Below are 19,014 nucleotides of genomic sequence, written 5' to 3' on the forward strand. Positions count from 1 at the left end.
TCTTTCCAACTCTTTCGCCATCTCTCTATCTATATTTCCTTTATCTCTTGACTTTCCTTGCTGCGACGAGCAGAACAAAAGAATTTGAAGCAGGAGGAGGAGAAGGAGGAGGAAAGCAGCGCCAGCGAGTATGAGGAGATCATCGAGGAGGTGACCGATTACAGCGACGACGAAGAAGAAGAACCGCCCAAAAAAGAGGAGCCCAAAAAGGAGGTCGCCAAAAAAGAGGTGACCAAAAAAGAGGTCACCAAACAGGAGGAGACCCAACAGAAAACAGCTGTGAAAAAGGTGGAAAAGACGGAGACCAAGACCAGCCAAGTCACCGAAAGTGTTAGCAAAAAGTTGGCCAAAGTTGAACTGGCTAGTAGCAGCAGCTCCTCGACAACAGACGGTGTCCAGGTTCAGGGTGAGTCCCTGCCAGCAGCAGCAGTTAAAGCAACGAAAACAGGAATCACAGGAGCAGCAGGACCAGGCAGTAGCAACAATAGCTTAGGTAGTAAGAAACCCAGTAGTCTTAGCAGTAGCCAGGTTAGCACAGTGGTTAGGCCCAGGGACAAAGTCAAGCCGGAAACGATGCCGGTCACAGGATCCGCATCTGGAGCAGCACAGCCCAGCACAGCCAGCCGCTTAAGCGTGCCCTCGAAAGAGGATTCCGGCACGGAGAGTGGCGAGGATTTGCGTCTGCTGGCCGCCGGATTGCGTGACACCCTGCAACAGCAGAGTGGTAGCGATGCCAGCGAAGCTAATCGTAGCCTTGTCGAAGAAGTGACCGATGCCCTTAGCCGCCTAGAGAGCAGCCTAAAACAAGGCAAGGAACTTGCCGTTGATGGTGGTCAACGGCAAGCTCTGCTCGGCCTGGTGGCCCGCCTCCAGAGTGGACTCAATGCGCCCGAGAAGTTGGCGGAGGATCAAAAGGCCAACGAGGATCAAAAGGATGCCGACGCGGGTAGTCCGGAATCCGAAGCAGACAATCGGCAATCTCGTTTTGCCAAACGTCGCCAGCGTAACAGTCGTCACACCGTGGGCGTTAGTCGAGAGGAACTAGCGGATGCCCGACGCTACATGGAGGACATGTTGATTCTGGAAGGTAAGGACTTTGCGCTGACTAAGACGCCCAGTTCGAGTGCAGTGCCAGTGCAGCTCTACCGGCCCAATCAGTTTGTGGCCCAACCCTCGCAGCAGCAGTCACCCATCAATCCACCCAATGCGGCGCCGGTAAATCCCAGCCAGAATCAATCTCAATTGAGACCCAATACTACCAACAGACGTCCCCTGTCCGGCGATTATGCCGTTAGCTTTGCCAGCTATGAGTCGAATCAGAATTCCCAAAACTCAAGTCCCGAGGGCAACGGAAACTCCCCCAGCAACTCGCAATCGAACTCCAGTTCGAATTCCAGTCGTTTTGGTGGTGGCAAGAAGCACTTAATGAAGCGCGCCAACACCATCGATATACCCAAAGCAAAGGCAAAGTACATGGCGGACTGTGATTCGGATTCGGACTTGGAGGATGACCATGGTCCGCACTTGGGACTAAAGCGAGCGGTGCAGGTGAGTGTCAAGCGACGTGTTCACAATGCGGTGCCGCCGTTTGAGCCAAAAACGGAGAACGATCACAAGTTTCTGGCCTTTATCAACAAGCAGAGTCATCAGACTGGCTTGGGTTGGGGCGGTGGTGGTGGCAGAAGTGTCTCGAACTGGACCCACAAGTTTGGTAATATCAAGCATACCTTTGAGACCGGGGCAGCGGCCACTGTTACCAAGGGTAAACCACCACAAGTTCCGGGTCATGTGCCGGGTTGGGCCAAACAGGAGCAGTTACATCATCAGCAATTACAGCGAGAACAAATGCAGCGGGAGCAGATGCAACGAGAACAGTATCAACGGGAGCAAAGGCAGCGGGAGCAGAGAGAGTTAAGTCAAAGGGACTTGAAGCAGCTTCAGCGAGAGCAACTGCAAAGGGAACAATATCAGCGCGATCAAAATCAACGAGAGCTATCGAAACGAGAACAATTCCAGAGGGAACAGCTGCAGCGAGAGCAGCTCCAGCGGGAACAGCTACAACGAGAGAAATTGCAGCGCGAGCAACTTCAAAGGGAGCAACTGCAGCGAGAGCAACTACAACGCGAGCAGCTGCAGCGCGAGCAAGTCCAACGAGAACAACTCCAGCGCGAGCAGCTACAACGCGATCAATTGCAACAGCAGCAGCAACAACAAGCTGCTGCCGCTGTGCAAATTGAAAGACAACGTCGCCAGGATTTGGAAAGACAACTCCGAATCGAACAGGAAGCGCGATACGAACGAGAGGAGCGTACTCGCCTGGAGCGCGAATACTACGAGCAGCAGTTGCAACGACAACAGGCCGAAAGGCAACAGCAATTGGACAGACAACGTCAGCAACAGGAGCAACTCGAGCGACAGAGACGCCAGGAGATGGAGCTGCGACTTCAGCAGCAGCGGGAACAGGCCGCGCAAGTCAATAACTTTATACACGCTCCACAGTCCGTATTCCGTCCCATTGAAAATGAAACCCAACCGCAGCCTGGTATTTACAAGCCCATAGCTCAGAAATCTCAACCAAATCCGGCCATTTGGAAACCACCAACGCAACAGCAACAACAGCCACCCCAATCGCAGCAACATTTGCAGGCAAGATCGGGTAATACGTTTAGCAATACACCTTCGCCATCTTCAACCGCCACTTCACCCATTGGCTTGCCCTGGGTGGCCAAGCCCAAGGTGGATAACAGCGATTTCCGACGTAAGGCGCACCACTTTGAAGAGAGATCTTTGAGGGATAACTTAGAGCAACAGCACCTCCAGCAACAGCAACAACAGCAACAGCCAGCCTATCCCAATGGCAATAATGGTTATCTGCAGCGTCACAACTCTCTGCGTTCCAAGGCACCACAATTGAGTGAGTTTAAGAAGAGACCATCCCTGCCGAATGCCATGGATCCGGGTGCAGCTGCACCACCCAGACAGGTGTATCAAGCACCACCGCCACCCACTAATATCTCATTTACGTACGCTGATTTCCCACCAGTAAGACGGCAACAAGGTGCCAATGCTCACAACTACAGGAGTCAGCCCTGCCTAACAAGTGCTGTAGAACAGGCCGAGGCATTGACCAATCCCCTTGGAGCACCTCTGGTACTCACAAGCTCTAATCCCACATATCTTCCCCCACCCGGAAGCAGGAGATTCGATTATATTAGCAGTCCAGTAGATGTGGATGTTGATAGTCCGCCTAATAGTCCCACGAGTTTTATGACCATGCCCAATCCCACTTTGATGACAGACAATACGGACGATGATCTCGATCTGGACTCGGATAACAATATGCTGGAGTACCGGGCTGAAACGAAGGTGATGCGAAAGCCACGTAGTCAAACAGCTGTGAGGATAGCGGACAGAAGAAATGCCCATATGAGCGATGATGAGGTTTACGGAAAGAACTCAAGGGCAGCCAAGTCCTTGCTGTATACGATGAAACATCTAGGAGGCGGTAATGGTAATCCACCAATTGGAAGTACCAATCAAAGAAGGCAACCATTGACGGCTCCCAGTTCACCAAAGTCTGGATGCCTGTCGCCCGATGGTCGACAGTATCAGGCGCCTCTGGTGGAACCACTCTTCCCACAATTGAGCACCTTTGAGGCCAAGCGACAGCCACAGTTCACCAATTCGCCCATGTCTACGCCGCCAGCCGTAAGCATGCCCCAGATCAACTATCAAGCAAATCCCACATACACACCGCCAAGAAGCAATCAGGATTCCAATTCCTACTTGGGAGAGACCCAAACCTCGTACGTGGTCACATATCCCGTGGACGATTCTGGTGATGAACCCGAACCGGAATCAATGGCCACGTCAATTAGCCAACGATTGCGTCGAACTTCGGAACACTCGAATGCCAGCTCTTCGCTATCGCTGGGTAGCACCAGTTGGACAGCAAATCCGGTGCATAATACAGTCCCGACGGTGAGTTCCATGGGACCTCCGGTGGATCGCAGCACAAAACCGCAGATTAGCCAGCAAACGGGGCAGAGGATGCCACAGCAGGCTCCTCAAAAGTCACAGCCTCAGCAGAATACTCAGCAAGTGCCTCAGCAGTTGCCTCAGCAGATACCTCAGCAGATTCCTCAGCAGGTGCATCAGCAGGTTCCACAGCAGATTCCTCAGCAGGTTCCTCAGCAGATTCCTCAGCAGATTCATCAGCAGGTGCCTCAGCAGTTACCTCAACAGTTGCCTAAGCAGTTACCGCAACAGATTCCTCAGCAGTTGCCTCAACAGATCCCTCAACAGATCCCTCAACAGATCCCTCAGCAGTTGCCCAAGCAGCTACCCCAGCAGATCCCTCAGCAGTTGCCTCAGCATATCCCTCAACAATTACCTCAACAGTTGCCACAACAGTTGCCTAAGCAGTTGCCGCAACAGATCCCTCAGCAGTTGCCCAAGCAGCTACCTCAACAGATCCCTCAGCAGCTACCAAATAATCTGCCTAAGCATGCTCCCAGGTTAAGTTCCCGTAGTCATACCATCCAGGGAGATTCAGGCTATGAGAATCGTCCTCTGCAGAATCGTGTGATGTCCCAGCAAACCCTAAACTCCAGCATTATTACCAGCAATAATAGCACCACCATTCAGAAACAGCAGAAGGAGCAGCACATCAACGACCTGCGCCGCAAGAGTTTGGGTAATGTCCTGGAGAGCAGTCACAGAAGTACCTATTCCTTTGAACAGGAATACAAATCCTCGGCACCACCCGATACGCCGGACATTGTGAAGTCATCGCTACCCAAGGAGAATGCACCACTGCTGAAGAAATTCGGGCCACCACAGCGTCATCATTACATGCCCAATTCGTATCAAAGTCCGCAGCTGAATAAGCAGGGCAGCATAACAAGTAGCAACGCCACTAGCAGCACCACAATGAGTAGCACCACAGTGGTGCAGCAGCAGCACCAGCAGCAGCATCAGCAAATCAAGCCAAGTATTGTGGAAACTCCGGCAACACCACAGCCACAAGTTCCGCCCGAAGACGAGATCCCACACAACATAGTTTTTAACAATGTAAGTGCCTTTACTTCGATGAGCCGGAGGAATCACGAGGAGGACACGCACCAGGGAACGCAAGCAGGATCACGGATTAATCGACTGAGCAAGTGCGATTCGTGGAATCAAATCTGCCAGCTACAACAGACGACGGGTCCAAGTCCGGCAAAGTACAACCAGCCGGGTTCACCCGGCGAACTGAGACGCAGCAAGTCCGGACACTCACTGGCAGTACCGAAACTTTACGAAGCGGGCATTGATAAGGCCCAAGTTAGTGAAAAACAGCGGACGGTGGCTGCCTATTTCTCAGGTAACAAGTCACCGACTGGCGGTCAAGTTGAGGAGCTACGCACCACGGTGACATCGACCTCCAGTCGAAAATCAGCCATTAATCGCACCAAAACGAGTGAAAAACTCTCAGCGGCAGCACGAAAATCGTTAAGCTCACTGACCACATCGAATGGTAATGTATCAACCGCTGGCTTACGTAGCGGTGGTGCACCCATGATAGGTGGTGGCCTCAGTCGCAGTGCCACAATGCCGCACATCGCCAATCTCAATCTGCTGGACGAAAGCAATGTGGAGGATGCCTTCGAGCAACTAATGATGGGTGCCTAAAATTTACAAAATTTATATAAAAAGCAAAAGCAAAAGCAAATAACAAACAGTCCAGCCAACCACTCAACCACTCAAGCCAAACAATTTTACCCACCCGAAAAAAGAGAAAATGAGAAAAAAGAACAAAACGCATTGAGGCATTCCAGTTCGAAACTGGATGAGAACATAATAAAAAAAAAAAAAATTAAACTAAAAGAAAAGAAAAGAAACGAAATCGAAAAAATATCGACATCGAAACGGAAGAATAACTGTAATTTGTAACGGCAACTGTACTGATTAATGTTTACTGATTTACTCAAGCGCTACTGTTGAGCCTAGGATTAGCTTTGTTTTAGTTAAACCCACCACCCACCTACCTACCTACCCACACACCCACCTTTTCCATGTTCGATTTCGACTTTTGTAAAACAGTTAGAAAAACGCGCAGAGATAACGAAAAAAAGAGCCAAGAAGAAGCAGCTGTTGAAAAATTGAGGGACCACAGGCGGTTTCTATTTCAATTCAATTTTTTTTTTTTTGCAATTTTTTAAAACACTAAAAAGTTAAACACAAACACGCAACAAACGCGACAATAAACAAATAAGACTTGCTGCACTGCGTCCCAATGAAGACCTAAACAACTACAGCAACAACAATAAGCAACAATAGCAACAAAAGCAACAACTTGATCAATATTCCAAGATTTGTGAGTTGAATATAAAAAAAATATCAGATGTACAGAATGCTAGCCTTGAAAGCCCCCCTTTTGCCAGCGCCCCTGCCCTGCCTTGTACTACCAAACCAAAAAGATAAAAAATAAAATAATAATAAATACATAAAATATTGCTATACCGCCCAGCAGCAGCCTAACAGCATTAAAACCAAACACACACATAAGAAAATATACAGTTAGAATGAAAATAATGGTATTAATAGTTTCAAAGATTCAAAGTGATTGAGGCAGCTTTAATGTTCTATTTTTTATTTATATTTTAACAGAAATATCTTATCATATATTTAATACTATTATTTAACAAACAGCTGTATGTGCCAGTAGTATGTGTGTGTTTGTGTTTTTCTTGTATATATTTGTTTTTGCCTGAAAGTTTTTACTCAGCCCAATGTGGACTTTTAGCGCTTTTCTTTCCCCCCAACATTTACACTTCCCTTACGTTGCGTTACGTTACGTTCTGTTACGTTTTGTTACGTTTTGCTCTTTTGCTCGTTCGTTAGTTGGTTGATTAATTGATTGATTGACTGGTTGATTGGTTGGTTGGTTGGTCCAGCAAGGATTTACAAAGAAGCATAATACCAAAAATTATAAATTAAAAACGGAAGCTGCAAAAAGAAACCCCCATGTTGTGTCCCTCCTTTTTTTTAATCGACTGTTTCTCTCTCTGTCGTCCTTTGTACATATATCTATATATATCTTTCTTATTTTTTCTTAACAACTCCCCAAAAAAACAGATGAGATGAGGAAACAGTGTTTTTCGTTTATTTTAATGATCAGTTTTTTTTTTTTTTGGTTTTTATCTATATGTCTATATATATATCTATATATTTTTTGTTGATCTGCTGATCTGCTCCTGTTCCCTGTCCCTCGATTTAAAGCATGCCGTTCATTGATTTTTAGCTATAACTGTAAATACTATATATGTGCATGAGTTTTTATATAGTCATTGTTACACAGAAATATGTACTTAAAAATAGTTATTTAAAATTAAATTTTTAAAGCAATTCATTCGAGGGAAAAGTAAGTTGGAAAATGCTGTTAAAAACATGCCTTTATATGGAAGTTTTTCCTTACAAAATTGTAAATATTTTTCAATACACTTCTCCGACTTACTTTCCTTAATGATTGCTTATTTTTAAATAACTTTCTTTAAGTTCGAAACACTTCATCTGTGCATTAAGAAACGATATACATCCCTGGACTGCCGAAGCACCACCACCACCACCGCCACAGTCATGTCCACACCCTTAGCGACGGTTTCTGATTGTGTTTCTTTGTGTGATTTTCGTATCGCGTTTCCTATTGTGGGGAATTTATATATATATATATATAAAAACACCCACACACACTGCGTACAAAAAAAAAATCCTGCCCATATGTGTGGCAGCTTGAATAATGCCAATTTGTTTTTGAATTTTGTGTAGTAGCTGATAACCCAAAAAAAAAACAAGGAAAACTGACGGAAATAACCGAATTTTTTGCTTGGTTTTCCGACACGTTGCGTAGTGTGTAAATTTGTTGCCTGCCCAGATACAAAACACATGTAATTTTGAATAACCCAAAAAAGAAAAAACAAAAAATATTGTTGATTACCCAAAAACTGATTGATATTTTTTTTGTGTAATTATTGATTTTGTGCATGCCCCAAAACTAATCAATGTAATTTGTTTGCTTCTCTTTTTTTCTTCCACCTGCTGCCAAAACAAAAAAACAAAACAAAAAAAACAAAACCGCATCCCTAAAAACTCTATTCACACAGCAGCCCAGCAACACAAGAGCTCCTCGACCAGCGAACAGCGAACGGAAACTAAGTCCAAGGATGGCGGTGCCACTGTGACCACAACAACAACAAAGGGTAAGTCTCAAGGTCATGGGTATTAAGGATATAGATTAACTAGAATATTATCCATTCCTATAGTTACCACACGCAGTGTCAGTGGAAGCGCTGCCTCCAAGAACATCTCGCCCTTGGCTAAATTCAAGCAGCTTGACAAGCAGGCTGCCGCCCAGCAGGCGCAAAAGTAAGTTCATTATCCACCCATTTATCGTATATATATATATATATATATATATACATATATACATATATCGACAAGCATACCAACATAGACACACATATGGTAGCGAGGGCATACATATATACTATACACACACAAGTCAACATTTGTGCAGGTCAACCATTCGATTCGAAAGCCATTGGAGAAGCAAGCAGTGCAAGCAGTGAAATAGTAAAAAAGTAGCAGTAAATAGTAGTAGATTTGTTATTTTTAGTGCCAAAAATGGGGAAATCTTATATTTTATGCTTGCTTCTTCAATTAGTTTTCAAACACATTCAAATAATTGGTTATCGGAGGACATCGCACACTTAAACATTAAATGAATACAATACAAGCACAATCTTCACCCTCCTCCTAACACATAAACATGTACGATTTCTGGTGTTGGTTCTCTATGGAAGTGTGTCGTAGTATCGTCTTTTCCCAAAAAGAAAAACAAGAAATGATCTAGGGCGGGGGGACAAGTGATTTCGCTTTATGTACATAGACCACCCAACTGCCTTTCTCTGTTTTTTATTTTTTTTTTTTTTTAGTTAGCCTATGGACTAGATCTTCCCTATCTTAATTCTTTACTCCCAACTATCTCTGTCTCTATATGTTTTCCTTCGGCAAATGAAAAAATTTCAACCAAAAAATAATCCAAAAACAATATCAATTCCTTGACAGTTGAAGACAAAAACCCCGCGTTTCCAAGTTTAATTTTTTTTTTTTGTACTCAAATAATTGTTGTTGTTGTTTCTTGCTAACACAAAAAAAAAACGAAAATATATATATACACACATATACACAACAAAAAAAAATCAACACTTAACACAAACAAACTAAAAAAAAAAACCAAACAAAAAACACAAAAAATAAAAAATGAAAATATCAGAAATTAAGAACTAGATGAAGATGAACCGATTTTGTGTGAGTTACGCTAAAACGTCTGCAATCCTCCAACCTTGACTCATTTGTTCAGATCATCTCCAACAACAAGCACACCCACGACCCCCGGCGGTTCGGCACAACCGTTGTTCAAATTTACCGATCCGGCATTAAATGCGCGCGCCGCCACTGTCAAGGATCAACTTCTGCAGTGGTGTCAGCATAAAACGCAGGAATATGAGGTATCCAAAACCTAAACCAAAAAAAAAAAAAAAAAAAAAAAACAAAAACCAAGCCCTAAAAATATACGTAAATGAAATGCCGAAGCCTTAGCCAATATTTGTTACCCTTGTTTGTTAATTATTTAATGGATTTGAGGTCAAAAAAGTAACAAAAATAAATCATTAAATTGAAATAACTTATAAACTTTTCAAGACTTTAAATTCCAAATAAAAATAATGTTTAATTTTGACCTCAATTGCCAGAAAGCCTAGTTTAATATCGTTTCTTTAGTTTTGCCGTTCGCTCTGATTTTATTTTTTTTATAGTTTTTTTTTTTTTTGCCATTTTTAACAATCAATCTAACGATAAACCAAGCAACAAAAAATAAACAAAAGCAAAAACATCTAACAGCGCCTAAAAGCCTGAAAGCTTTATTCAATACCCATACATACACACAAACACACACACACATACACACGCTCACAGCCGCACACGAACACAACGCACGAATGAGAAAATAGGAAATACAAAGATGGATAACATTTGCGTTTCCGATTTACCGCTTTTTGCCGCCGCTGCCGATTTGTATCGATCACCGCTTATCGTTTTTTTTTTTTATTGACAATTTCGCTTAATCGCTAGAGTTATCGCCGCTGTTGTTGTTATTGTTTCGACCTTAGCTTGACCTTAGTTTTACCCACTTACCAGCTACTTAGTTAGTCTTAGTTTCTAATGGAGGCTGGAATCTCGAACTAAATGCTTTGCTTTTGCTCAAGGGCCATCAAAAAAAAAAAGAATAAAAACTCAAAAATCAGCCAACCATCTAATAAAAGAACGTGCTCGATCTATTACTGATCATTACTGATCCCATTGAATGCCAATTATGTGTGTGTTGATTCGCAGAACGTCCAAATAAGCAACTTTAGCTCGAGCTGGTCAGACGGCTTGGCCTTTTGTGCGCTGATACACCATTTCTTGCCAGATGCATTTGACTACACCACACTAACCAAGCAGACGCGACGACACAACTTCGAGCTGGCCTTCAGCGTTGCTGAGTAAGTATACGCCCCGTGGCAAGCCCTCAATTGTATGCTATAGATTTTCATACTAATTTACTTTATAAATTTAACAGTGAGAAGGCTGGCATTGCACCACTGCTAGATGTTGAGGATATGGTGGAGATGAGTCGACCCGACTGGAAGTGCGTGTTCGTCTACGTCCAGAGCATATATCGCCGTTTCCGGAACTGTCAATAAGCAGGGTAGCCCATCGAATGCAGTGGCAGCAGCAACAGCAGCAGAATAGTCCAAATCCAGACCCAAGTCCAAGTCAACTCAACAGCAACAGCAGCAAACTCATTAAATCTTAAGAATACCACTCACATCCCCTTTTGGCATTTTGTGTTAAGACACACCCCCATGTAATCATGTAACCCATGAAAAACCTTACGTCTAAATGTATACCCACTCAAGAATCTGTCATCCTGCGAATATCTAACTGTATAATCGGCATATGTATATTCTTCAACTGAAGCGCAAAATGGCTCGTCGAACGTGAACAGCCGACTCTTTGTACGTTTTTTGTGTTTGTTTTACCTTTTACCCCCATTTTTTACTATTATTACGATTACGCATATTATTATTTGTTATCGAACTTGAAAGCAGAAACTATGCAAATAATTGTTGATTTATATATTTTTTTTGTCATAATTTTAATTGTGGAAAGATAAAGAAGAAGAAGAAAAAGAAAAAGAAGATGAAGCAGAAGTGCAGCTACTAACCCTGCTGGCGGTCATCGACCATGGATAAAGTATATAAGCTACGTCTCGATGCCGTCGCTCTACATTGATGAATTACTGTAATAATAAACATATTATTCTATGTACGTACGTGTAACGAGAACGAAACATTTACTAACCGATGGCATTGAAAAGGCCGCAAAGAAATAATAAAAAAATAAAACAAATGAAACCCATTCTAAAATATTTTTTAAATATATTGAAAGTCTATAAAGTATGCCATTTATTTCAGGGCACTGTTTAAGATATCAGGTATGCTCAGAAACTCGGTGAAAGTCTAACGTTTAAGTTGTCTGTAAGATGTCGCAGGAAAATTCGGTGTAGAAATTTGTATATCAAAATTTGGTTCGTAACGCACACAAGAACACACCCCAAACACCGTCAAGCAGTCTAAAAGCCTTGCAAGCAGTACAAAGCAGTGCAGGCGCAACAATAGCTGTGTACACAAGCAGTAACAACCATGTCGCATAATCAGCCCGATCTTTCCGAAGCTACCACCCTTCGCCTGATTAATGGTCTAGCGGGACCTGGCAATGATGCACTTCTCTCTGTTCAACCGCAGCCGGTAGCATTACCAGATGTTAGCTGCGCACCAGAATTGATAGCTTCTGGTTCTAGTCCTGCCGCTCCAATGGCTGTTGGGACACCCACAGCCTCGATGGCCGCTTTGCAAATATCCTCTGCCCGGCAAAGAATGTTGCCACCGGTAACACGACGCCCTTCTCAGGAGAGCGTCCATTCGGCTAACGAGAATGGCAACTCATGCCGCATTTGCCGCTGGAATCGCGATGACATGGAGATCATCAAATGTCCATGCAATTGCAAGGGCAGCGTGGTAAGAAATTAGATCATCATTTAGGAATTTCTGCGTCTTGGACTAACGGCACCTAGATGATTATTGCAGGGCTTCATCCACCTGAAGTGCTTAAAACGCTGGATTATGCACAGGCGGGATAACCGCTGCGAGGTCTGTCATGCGGTTTTCGATATCTCAGAGGAGCGGGTCAGTCTAAAGCAAATGGTGCGAACCTTCTGCTGCGGTCGCTGTTGCGGCCTCATTGTGAAACACCTGTTGTTTAGCGCCTCACTGATGCCATTGGCTCACATTATACTGCAGCAGGTGACCATTTTGCTTGCCCTGTAAGCTATTATTTCTTACTTTTTTGGTATTCGTTTTGTAGGTTCTGCAGTGCATGGATAATCTCAACCAAGGCAGCACCGAGCAGCTTACCGTCCAGGAGGTGTTCGTCGCCTCCTGTGCTTTGCTTTCCTCCAGTGCCCTGTTCTTCCATTTTTTCGAGTTCGTCACCACACGATGCCTGCTCATCCGCAATATACTGAGCCACTGGTGGTTGTTTGGCAGCACATCCGATTATGCTCTCGTTGAGATCGAGGATGATTCTATTGATCTTTTTTAATAAGGAGAAGAGGCGGATTAGAAGAATGAAAGGATGGGAACAGTTTTCCAACGACCAACAACCATCATAGATGATTTCACCAAGATCCTGTTATGACAAATTTAAATAATTAATAAAATGTATTTCACATCTTTTCCCATGAACCTCCAGTGTTACATTTTATAAACAACAACATTAAAAACAAGCCGCCAATTATGAATTTCTTCAGTATTTATCTTTTGTATTTTTCTGCTTGGCAAGCGGTCACTCTGCAATGTACTAACCAGCTGTAGACAAAGATAAATTCTTGCCAAAACACTGAGAATATTGAAATGCGACCGAGTTTATAAAAAAATAAAATAAAATACATAATCATGGGAAATTTTGAATAGTACTTGGTCACACTACAATCGAACTACTCATCTATCGCCCCGCAGTGAAGCCTCTCAGTAGTGGCTATCGATAGGGCCAGCTGGTTGTCACCACTAATTCACTAAAATAAAGAAAAAGTGCTGGAGGAACAATACGAATCCCAACGCATTATTCGTGGGCCAAGAATTCGACTTCAGCTGACGGGCCCCGACAATTAGATGTATTCCACGTTGTGTAAGTGCCTAATAAGATGCAATGAAACGAAATCAAAACAATCATAACAGCAACAAAGCAAAAGCAAGGCAAAGCAGCGAAAAGCAAAAGCAAGCCAGCAGCAGCAGCACGCGGGCAGCGACGCTGGCAGAGAAAGGAAAACCGAAAACAGAAAACCGAAGAACGCCTCAAAAGAAAGTGAAGTGAAGTGCAAAACACACTCGAAAAAACCAGATCTTTTCATAGGCTTTATTTTCTAATTTTTCTTGCTTTTGCCATGCTTTGTTTGTTTTGCCTTTTATTTGTTTTACATACATATATTTTATACAAGCGGCACGTGTGCGAATACATTTCCTAAGAATAACGTACAAATTCAAACTTGTTGCAGAGTGCCACGCCTCCCGCGAGTCCCCGCCCCTAAAGGTTAACATCGACATAAAAACAACAGCGATACATTTAGTGTAGGAAAACAAACAAACAAGTGAAGCGAGATGGCTGGCCAACAGCTCGCGGCCCTGAATCCAAACCCAAATCCGAACTCCCCTAAGACCCTATATGACCTATCATTATTGGGCCTGATCGGGAGTATGAACACCACGGTTCCGGCGCTGGATAGAATCAGCCGTCTGGCGGAACTGCCGCGGAACCTTCTCATCGATGTTTACGAACTGGTGAGTGTTATTGTTTATATTTACTACGATGTGTTCCCCCAATCCAACGATCGTTTCCAAAAGAGCACTCCCGATTATCATAACCAGTAGTCGCAGTCAAGGGGAAAAACCAAGATAGATCATGAGCATCATGATATTTAATGATAAAATCCTATTGGGATGATATAAGAAGTCAGTGGAATGCAATTCCTAGACTTCGACAATATGGATTCTTTGAACTATCGATCCTTATCCTTAGTAATATGTACTTTCTACCTTTCCATCAGCGATCATAACGATTACAGCACTTGTTGGACCGCTGCTTATCTGAACTCCCCGTTCGTATTTCGCCACTGGCAATTACCATTCTCTCATGCCCATTATCAGGGATTGAGGGGGGCATGGCTATGGCACTTGCTTGTTTGTGTTTGCTTTTCCGCTTAAATTGTTTACACCCCGCCAGTCCGTCCGCTCATTAACCCTAGAAGGAAAGACCTTCGCGGAATCTGGCTGGGAAAAATCTTAAATTAATACTCATCAAATTTCAAATAATCATTTCTTTAAGATGAATTGTCATGTCTTTCTTTCCTTGAATTGAAATTTTAACAACAAATCAAAGAAATAACAACAAATCTAGAAATAAATAATGCTAATTCCAGTCACAAGTTAACTCCTCTTGAGTTTTTCTTTGGAAGCCTTCTGCTTGAGGTACACACACATACCTTCAGCTGGATTTCATTTGGACGAAGGAAATCCAAGTCCACAGACCCACAGGTGGTTGGAGCAAATATAAATAATTGGCTAGCCAGAGGCTTCGATATTCCATACATGGATTGCTATAATATGTGGCAATTACAGTATAAATTATAAACTGAAGCGACATTGACCCGGGGGTTCTAAAAATAGACCGACCAACCAGTTGGATGGGTCCAGTGCCCTTTGATTGTCCTGTTCGGAAATTGTTGGGCTCTTTTCTCTGTAATGGAAGATGCAGTGATGCATAGACCTTGCCCACATATATGGCGCAGCTGAGCTAAAGAGCCATTGAACTTGCTGATAATGGCTAAGCAAATTCCATTGTCCGCTGATTGGATGTGTCTTTTCTTTACATCATCCTAGCAAGCAATTTACTATTCCAGTAATTTTAATCTAGGATAATACAGAAATCGTAATTTATAGATAGATATAATTTTTATGTTTATGTAAGTAACTAAACTATTGACCTATTTAGATGGCTTCTCCCTGCTGCTAATCACGAAACCCCCTATTGGCTTTCACTTCAATATCATAATTGCTAATCTATGTTTCTCCATCTGCAGATGTCGCAGCAGGAGTCCTTGAAGGGAACCCTGCTGGAGGAGCTGGCCCAGCTAGATGTGTTCTTGCGACTCGTTCGCTATTCAGCTGCCCGTAGCAAGTTGCTGCGCATAATGGCCTCACTAATGGCTAGCAAAAAGATGCTGGCCAATCGTCTCAGCGAGAACTATGTGATGCGTTATGGAACTGCCGTTCTGGAGGATGAAGAACTTAATTTAGAACTGGTGGAGTTGTATAAGAACTGGGATCAGGTATCGCTGGATGATCGCTCGAATGATCATAATAAGTTGCACATTTACGACGGTGATATGACAAAGGCCAGCTCTAGCACTAGTTCTAATACTAGTTGTAGCGAATTTTCTACTCAATACATCACCTTAAATCCCATGGCCCAGAAGACAACCTATCCCGAACATAATGTGATTGACAATTCAGCACTCGAAGAGCTGCCCGCCGCGGAGATGCAGGCCATCGACCTCGGCCTGCGCCTTGGATCCTTTCTTTCAGAGGCTGGATGGATGCAGGAGAGCATAACTGTGTTGGCATGTCTCAATGGAAGACTGAAGAACCTGCCGCCTTACAAACACTGGCTGGAAATGCGTCTCGACTGTCTGCAGCGGTAATGTTTTTATAAATCACACATAAAATCCACATAAAAAGACTCCTTCTGTTATAGCCTTCTATATGCTGAATCGGCCCATTGCAACTTCAAGCTGGCTCAGCGCACCTACGACGAACTGATCGGGTTAAATACAACGCTGAATGACAGTGTGCCTACCCAGTTGGTGGCCATTGCCTACACCCAGATTTCAGCCATGTATTTTGCTCGCAATGAGTACAACTTTAGCCACATGTGGAGCGGTCTGGCCATGCGATTCCTCAGGAGCTCTGCCTCACCGCGGTAAGTATATGTCCCTCTCCCTCTAGCCCATTCTTGGTCTGGATAATCTTGATCTTTTCCTTAATCCCTGACAGCATCACCATCGACGTTCTGCGTCAGGCGGCCAAGGCCTGTGTCGTCAAGAGGGACTTTGCCCGGGCCAATCTGCTCATCTGCCAGGCAGTACGTCGCGCTCGGTAAGCAACAAATCTCTACGCCCTTCTCTTTCTTTTTGCTGCTTTTCTGGCAAAAAGTTAAACATTAACTAAACTTTAACTTTTCTTTATAAACTAATAATATTAAGCTAAATTTAATCATTAAAATCGAAACTCATTTCAAAACTTCTTCTACACAGCGAATACTTTGGAGTTAAACATCAGAAGTACGGCGATGCACTGCTAGACTATGGATTTTTCCTACTTAATGTGGACTCGGTGTTCCAGTCGGTCAACGTGTACAAGGAGGCGCTTGCCGTGCGTCGTGGCATCTTTGGCAACATGAATTTCCATGTTGCCATTGCCCATGAGGATTTGTCGTATGCCTACTATGTCCATGAGTACAGTACAGGTGACTTTAGCTGTGCCCAGGATCATGTAGACAAGGCGGTCAATATCATGAAGCATCTTGTGCCCAGCAATCATCTGATGTTGGCCTCAGCGAAGCGCGTAAAGGCACTGCTGCTGGAGGAAATTGCATTAGACAAGATGGCTGATGGCATGGATGAGGAGGATCTGCTGCTGCAGTCCGAGGAGTTGCACAATTTCGCACTGCTTCTCTCACTCGAAGTGTTCGGCGAGGTGAATGTGCAGACGGCGAAACACTATGGAAATCTGGGGCGTTTATACCAAACGATGAATCGCTTCGAAGAAGCGGAACGAATGCACCAAAAGGCGATCAAAATCAAAACAGATCTCCTGGGTGCCTTTGACTATGAGGTGGGCCTGTCCATCGGTCACTTGGCCTCGCTGTACAACTACCAAATGAAGAAGTACCGCGATGCCGAAAAGCTCTACCTGCGCAGCATTGACATAAGTGAGTATATAAAACGATTATTTAGTGACTTGTTAACTAATCTAAACATTTATTGCAGGTCTGCGCCTGTTTGGGCATTCGTACTCTGGCCTGGAGTACGATTACCTGGGTCTGTGCCACGTCTACGAAACGTTGCACGACTTTGAGAAGTATTTGAAATATGCGCACACATTGGAGAACTGGCAGATGCTGCGTGGCCAAAACCTCACCCAAAATGTAAGTTTTCTATTTAATAAGCTTATTAAACCTTATTCATTGATCGATTTGCAGAAGTCCAGCTATCCCGCCATCGAGTTGGACTATTCTGTCGAAGAAGTCAAGAACAAGTTCTTCAACATGTGTGTCTGCAAGAGCGGCCCCACTTTTCCGGAGCCCGCGGAACAGGAGTCAAATTCAAACTGAGATGGGGCTTTGGGAGTGGGAGCGGCCGCGGAAGTGGAAGTTGAAATGGTAGCGGATGAGGAAGTGACAGTTGCACCCGCACTAGCACACGCAAACGCACCCACACCCCCGGCATCGGATGGCACAAACTTGAGGGCAAACTGCAGTAGGAGCGACAACAGCGGTGGTGGTAGTAGTGGTGACAATGGCGGCCACATCTGCCGTTTGTCGTAGTTAATCGATTCGCATAAGTTAGCCCACGTTGATTAGACAAAAAAAAAACAAAAATGGGAGGAGCATTCAGGATCGACCCGGTGTGTTCTTTAAGAATTTCAAACTATATAGCTTAGTTAATAGCTTAGCTCGGTCGGCACCCAATATTCACCAATGTTTTCGTTTAATGAAGTCTATTTTATAATTTTTTTTGTTTGTCATTTCCATCGAATAAGCTCCGTTAGCTATATCCCCGCACTATATATATATATATGTATTAAGTCGTACCGAGCGTGGGTCGGTTCAGCAAATGTTCCGTTGTGTTCCAGCCATCATCGAATACGTCCAGTTACCTTAGTTTCCAAAGTTTCTCCTGTTCCCCTTTTTTTCTCTTCAGTCAAATGATGAACCTAGATTAAGATGTAGTAGTATTGTTGGAGCTTCGGTTGACCCAGCTGAACTGTGGAGATCGTTAAGCGAAAAGTTTTTTAAAAGTACGTCCCGTGTTTGTTGGCCCGTGTACAAATGTTTAAGTTTTTTTTTAATGGATTCCCGCGGTCTAATGATTTATATTTTGTAATTTTTTTTGTAAACATAATGGAAAGAGATGCCAGTCAACCAGCCAGCGGATAAAGTTTACTTTAGTTTTGCTTTCGGCCTTTACTCAACTTTTATGATTTTTTCCTACAAATATTCCCGTTTGTTGTTTAGAGTTAAGTGGAAAGTTGTATAGAGCGCAAGGAGTAAGCGTAATGTATAGTCTAAGCCCGAAAGCGATATAATAAATATATATATATATATATATATTTCTAATACGTTCACATGGAGAACACGCAACAAAAGTATTGCCGCAGCTAACTAAAGTTAAACAAAGCAACTGGGAGAGCACTGGCGACGGGAAAGCGCTGTAAATAACTCGGTTTGAATATAAACAGCTTCCAGTTAAAAAAAAAAAAAATAAAATAAAAGAAAAGGGTTTATTATAATACATATGAATATATATATAAATAATAAATAAATAAAGACAATTTATACCATTAACATTTGCTACCTAGAAGAACGATACTTATAACTCACAATTGTAGTTGCAAAACTCTTTTTGGCATTACTTAGCGATTTAGTTTTAAAGCGACGTCGTCAATCTCAAAATAAAATAACTGCAAAAACTGATTTCTATATTCGTGGCTTTATGGGAAATTAGTGTTATGTTCTGTGGGTATTATAAACTTC

At 43.4% G+C, this 19,014-nt stretch overlaps 3 protein-coding genes across 20 annotated transcripts in view; all 3 read left to right on the forward strand.

The window, feature by feature from the left end:
• The window catches only part of LOC108109721 (putative mediator of RNA polymerase II transcription subunit 26), a 34,986-nt gene extending 23,481 nt beyond the window's left edge, over positions 1 to 11,505 (forward strand). For 5 of the 16 annotated variants that reach the window (XM_017218360.2, XM_017218364.1, XM_017218361.1 and 2 more), the window contains 5 exons: positions 8,148 to 8,240; positions 8,304 to 8,406; positions 9,404 to 9,551; positions 10,435 to 10,586; positions 10,664 to 11,505. In XM_017218360.2, the coding sequence (XP_017073849.1) occupies positions 8,148 to 8,240; positions 8,304 to 8,406; positions 9,404 to 9,551; positions 10,435 to 10,586; positions 10,664 to 10,787 (620 nt within the window). In that variant the 3' untranslated portion in view covers positions 10,788 to 11,505. Of the gene's footprint in view, positions 1 to 73; positions 6,359 to 8,144; positions 8,241 to 8,303; positions 8,407 to 9,403; positions 9,552 to 10,434; positions 10,587 to 10,663 lie in introns of those variants that run through there. The other 11 variants (XM_017218354.2, XM_017218356.2, XM_017218363.1 and 8 more) reach the window with 8 other exon arrangements.
• Positions 11,506 to 11,612: 107 nt separating this feature from the next.
• LOC108109725 lies at positions 11,613 to 12,890 on the forward strand. 3 transcript variants are annotated; one of them, XM_017218370.1, is made up of 3 exons: positions 11,613 to 12,164; positions 12,234 to 12,449; positions 12,511 to 12,890. In XM_017218370.1, the coding sequence occupies exons 1-3, from the start codon at positions 11,790 to 11,792 to the stop codon at positions 12,745 to 12,747; spliced, it is 828 nt and encodes a 275-aa protein (XP_017073859.1). In that variant the 5' UTR covers positions 11,613 to 11,789; the 3' UTR covers positions 12,748 to 12,890. The 3 variants fall into 3 exon arrangements, with proteins under 3 accessions (XP_017073859.1, XP_041674415.1, XP_017073860.1); XM_017218371.1 differs by having other exon boundaries at positions 12,080 to 12,164; positions 12,221 to 12,449; XM_041818481.1 differs by lacking the exon at positions 12,511 to 12,890 and having other exon boundaries at positions 12,221 to 12,398.
• A 267-nt stretch (positions 12,891 to 13,157) lies between these two features.
• LOC108109723 (amyloid protein-binding protein 2) lies at positions 13,158 to 18,954 on the forward strand. Its single transcript, XM_017218368.2, has 8 exons — positions 13,158 to 13,332; positions 13,700 to 13,982; positions 15,281 to 15,897; positions 15,955 to 16,179; positions 16,254 to 16,355; positions 16,514 to 17,190; positions 17,249 to 17,406; positions 17,461 to 18,954. Exons 2-8 carry the CDS (start codon positions 13,803 to 13,805, stop codon positions 17,590 to 17,592), a joined length of 2,091 nt encoding a protein of 696 aa, XP_017073857.1. The 5' UTR covers positions 13,158 to 13,332; positions 13,700 to 13,802; the 3' UTR covers positions 17,593 to 18,954.
• Positions 18,955 to 19,014: the final 60 nt, after the last annotated feature.

Source organism: Drosophila eugracilis, unplaced genomic scaffold (genome assembly GCF_018153835.1).
Source record: "Drosophila eugracilis isolate 14026-0451.02 unplaced genomic scaffold, ASM1815383v1 contig_2167, whole genome shotgun sequence".
Taxonomy (NCBI): Eukaryota; Metazoa; Arthropoda; class Insecta; order Diptera; family Drosophilidae; genus Drosophila; species Drosophila eugracilis.

Coding starts and splice junctions, on each gene's coding strand:
- LOC108109725 (XM_017218370.1), top strand. CDS start 11,790: ATGTCGCATAATCAGCCCGATCTTTCCGAAGCTACCACCCTTCGCCTG. Junction 12,165..12,233: donor GCAATTGCAAGGGCAGCGTG/GTAAGAAATTAG, acceptor TGATTATTGCAG/GGCTTCATCCACCTGAAGTG. Junction 12,450..12,510: donor CTCACATTATACTGCAGCAG/GTGACCATTTTG, acceptor TTCGTTTTGTAG/GTTCTGCAGTGCATGGATAA.
- LOC108109723 (XM_017218368.2), top strand. CDS start 13,803: ATGGCTGGCCAACAGCTCGCGGCCCTGAATCCAAACCCAAATCCGAAC. Junction 15,898..15,954: donor CGTCTCGACTGTCTGCAGCG/GTAATGTTTTTA, acceptor CTTCTGTTATAG/CCTTCTATATGCTGAATCGG. Junction 17,407..17,460: donor GCCAAAACCTCACCCAAAAT/GTAAGTTTTCTA, acceptor ATCGATTTGCAG/AAGTCCAGCTATCCCGCCAT.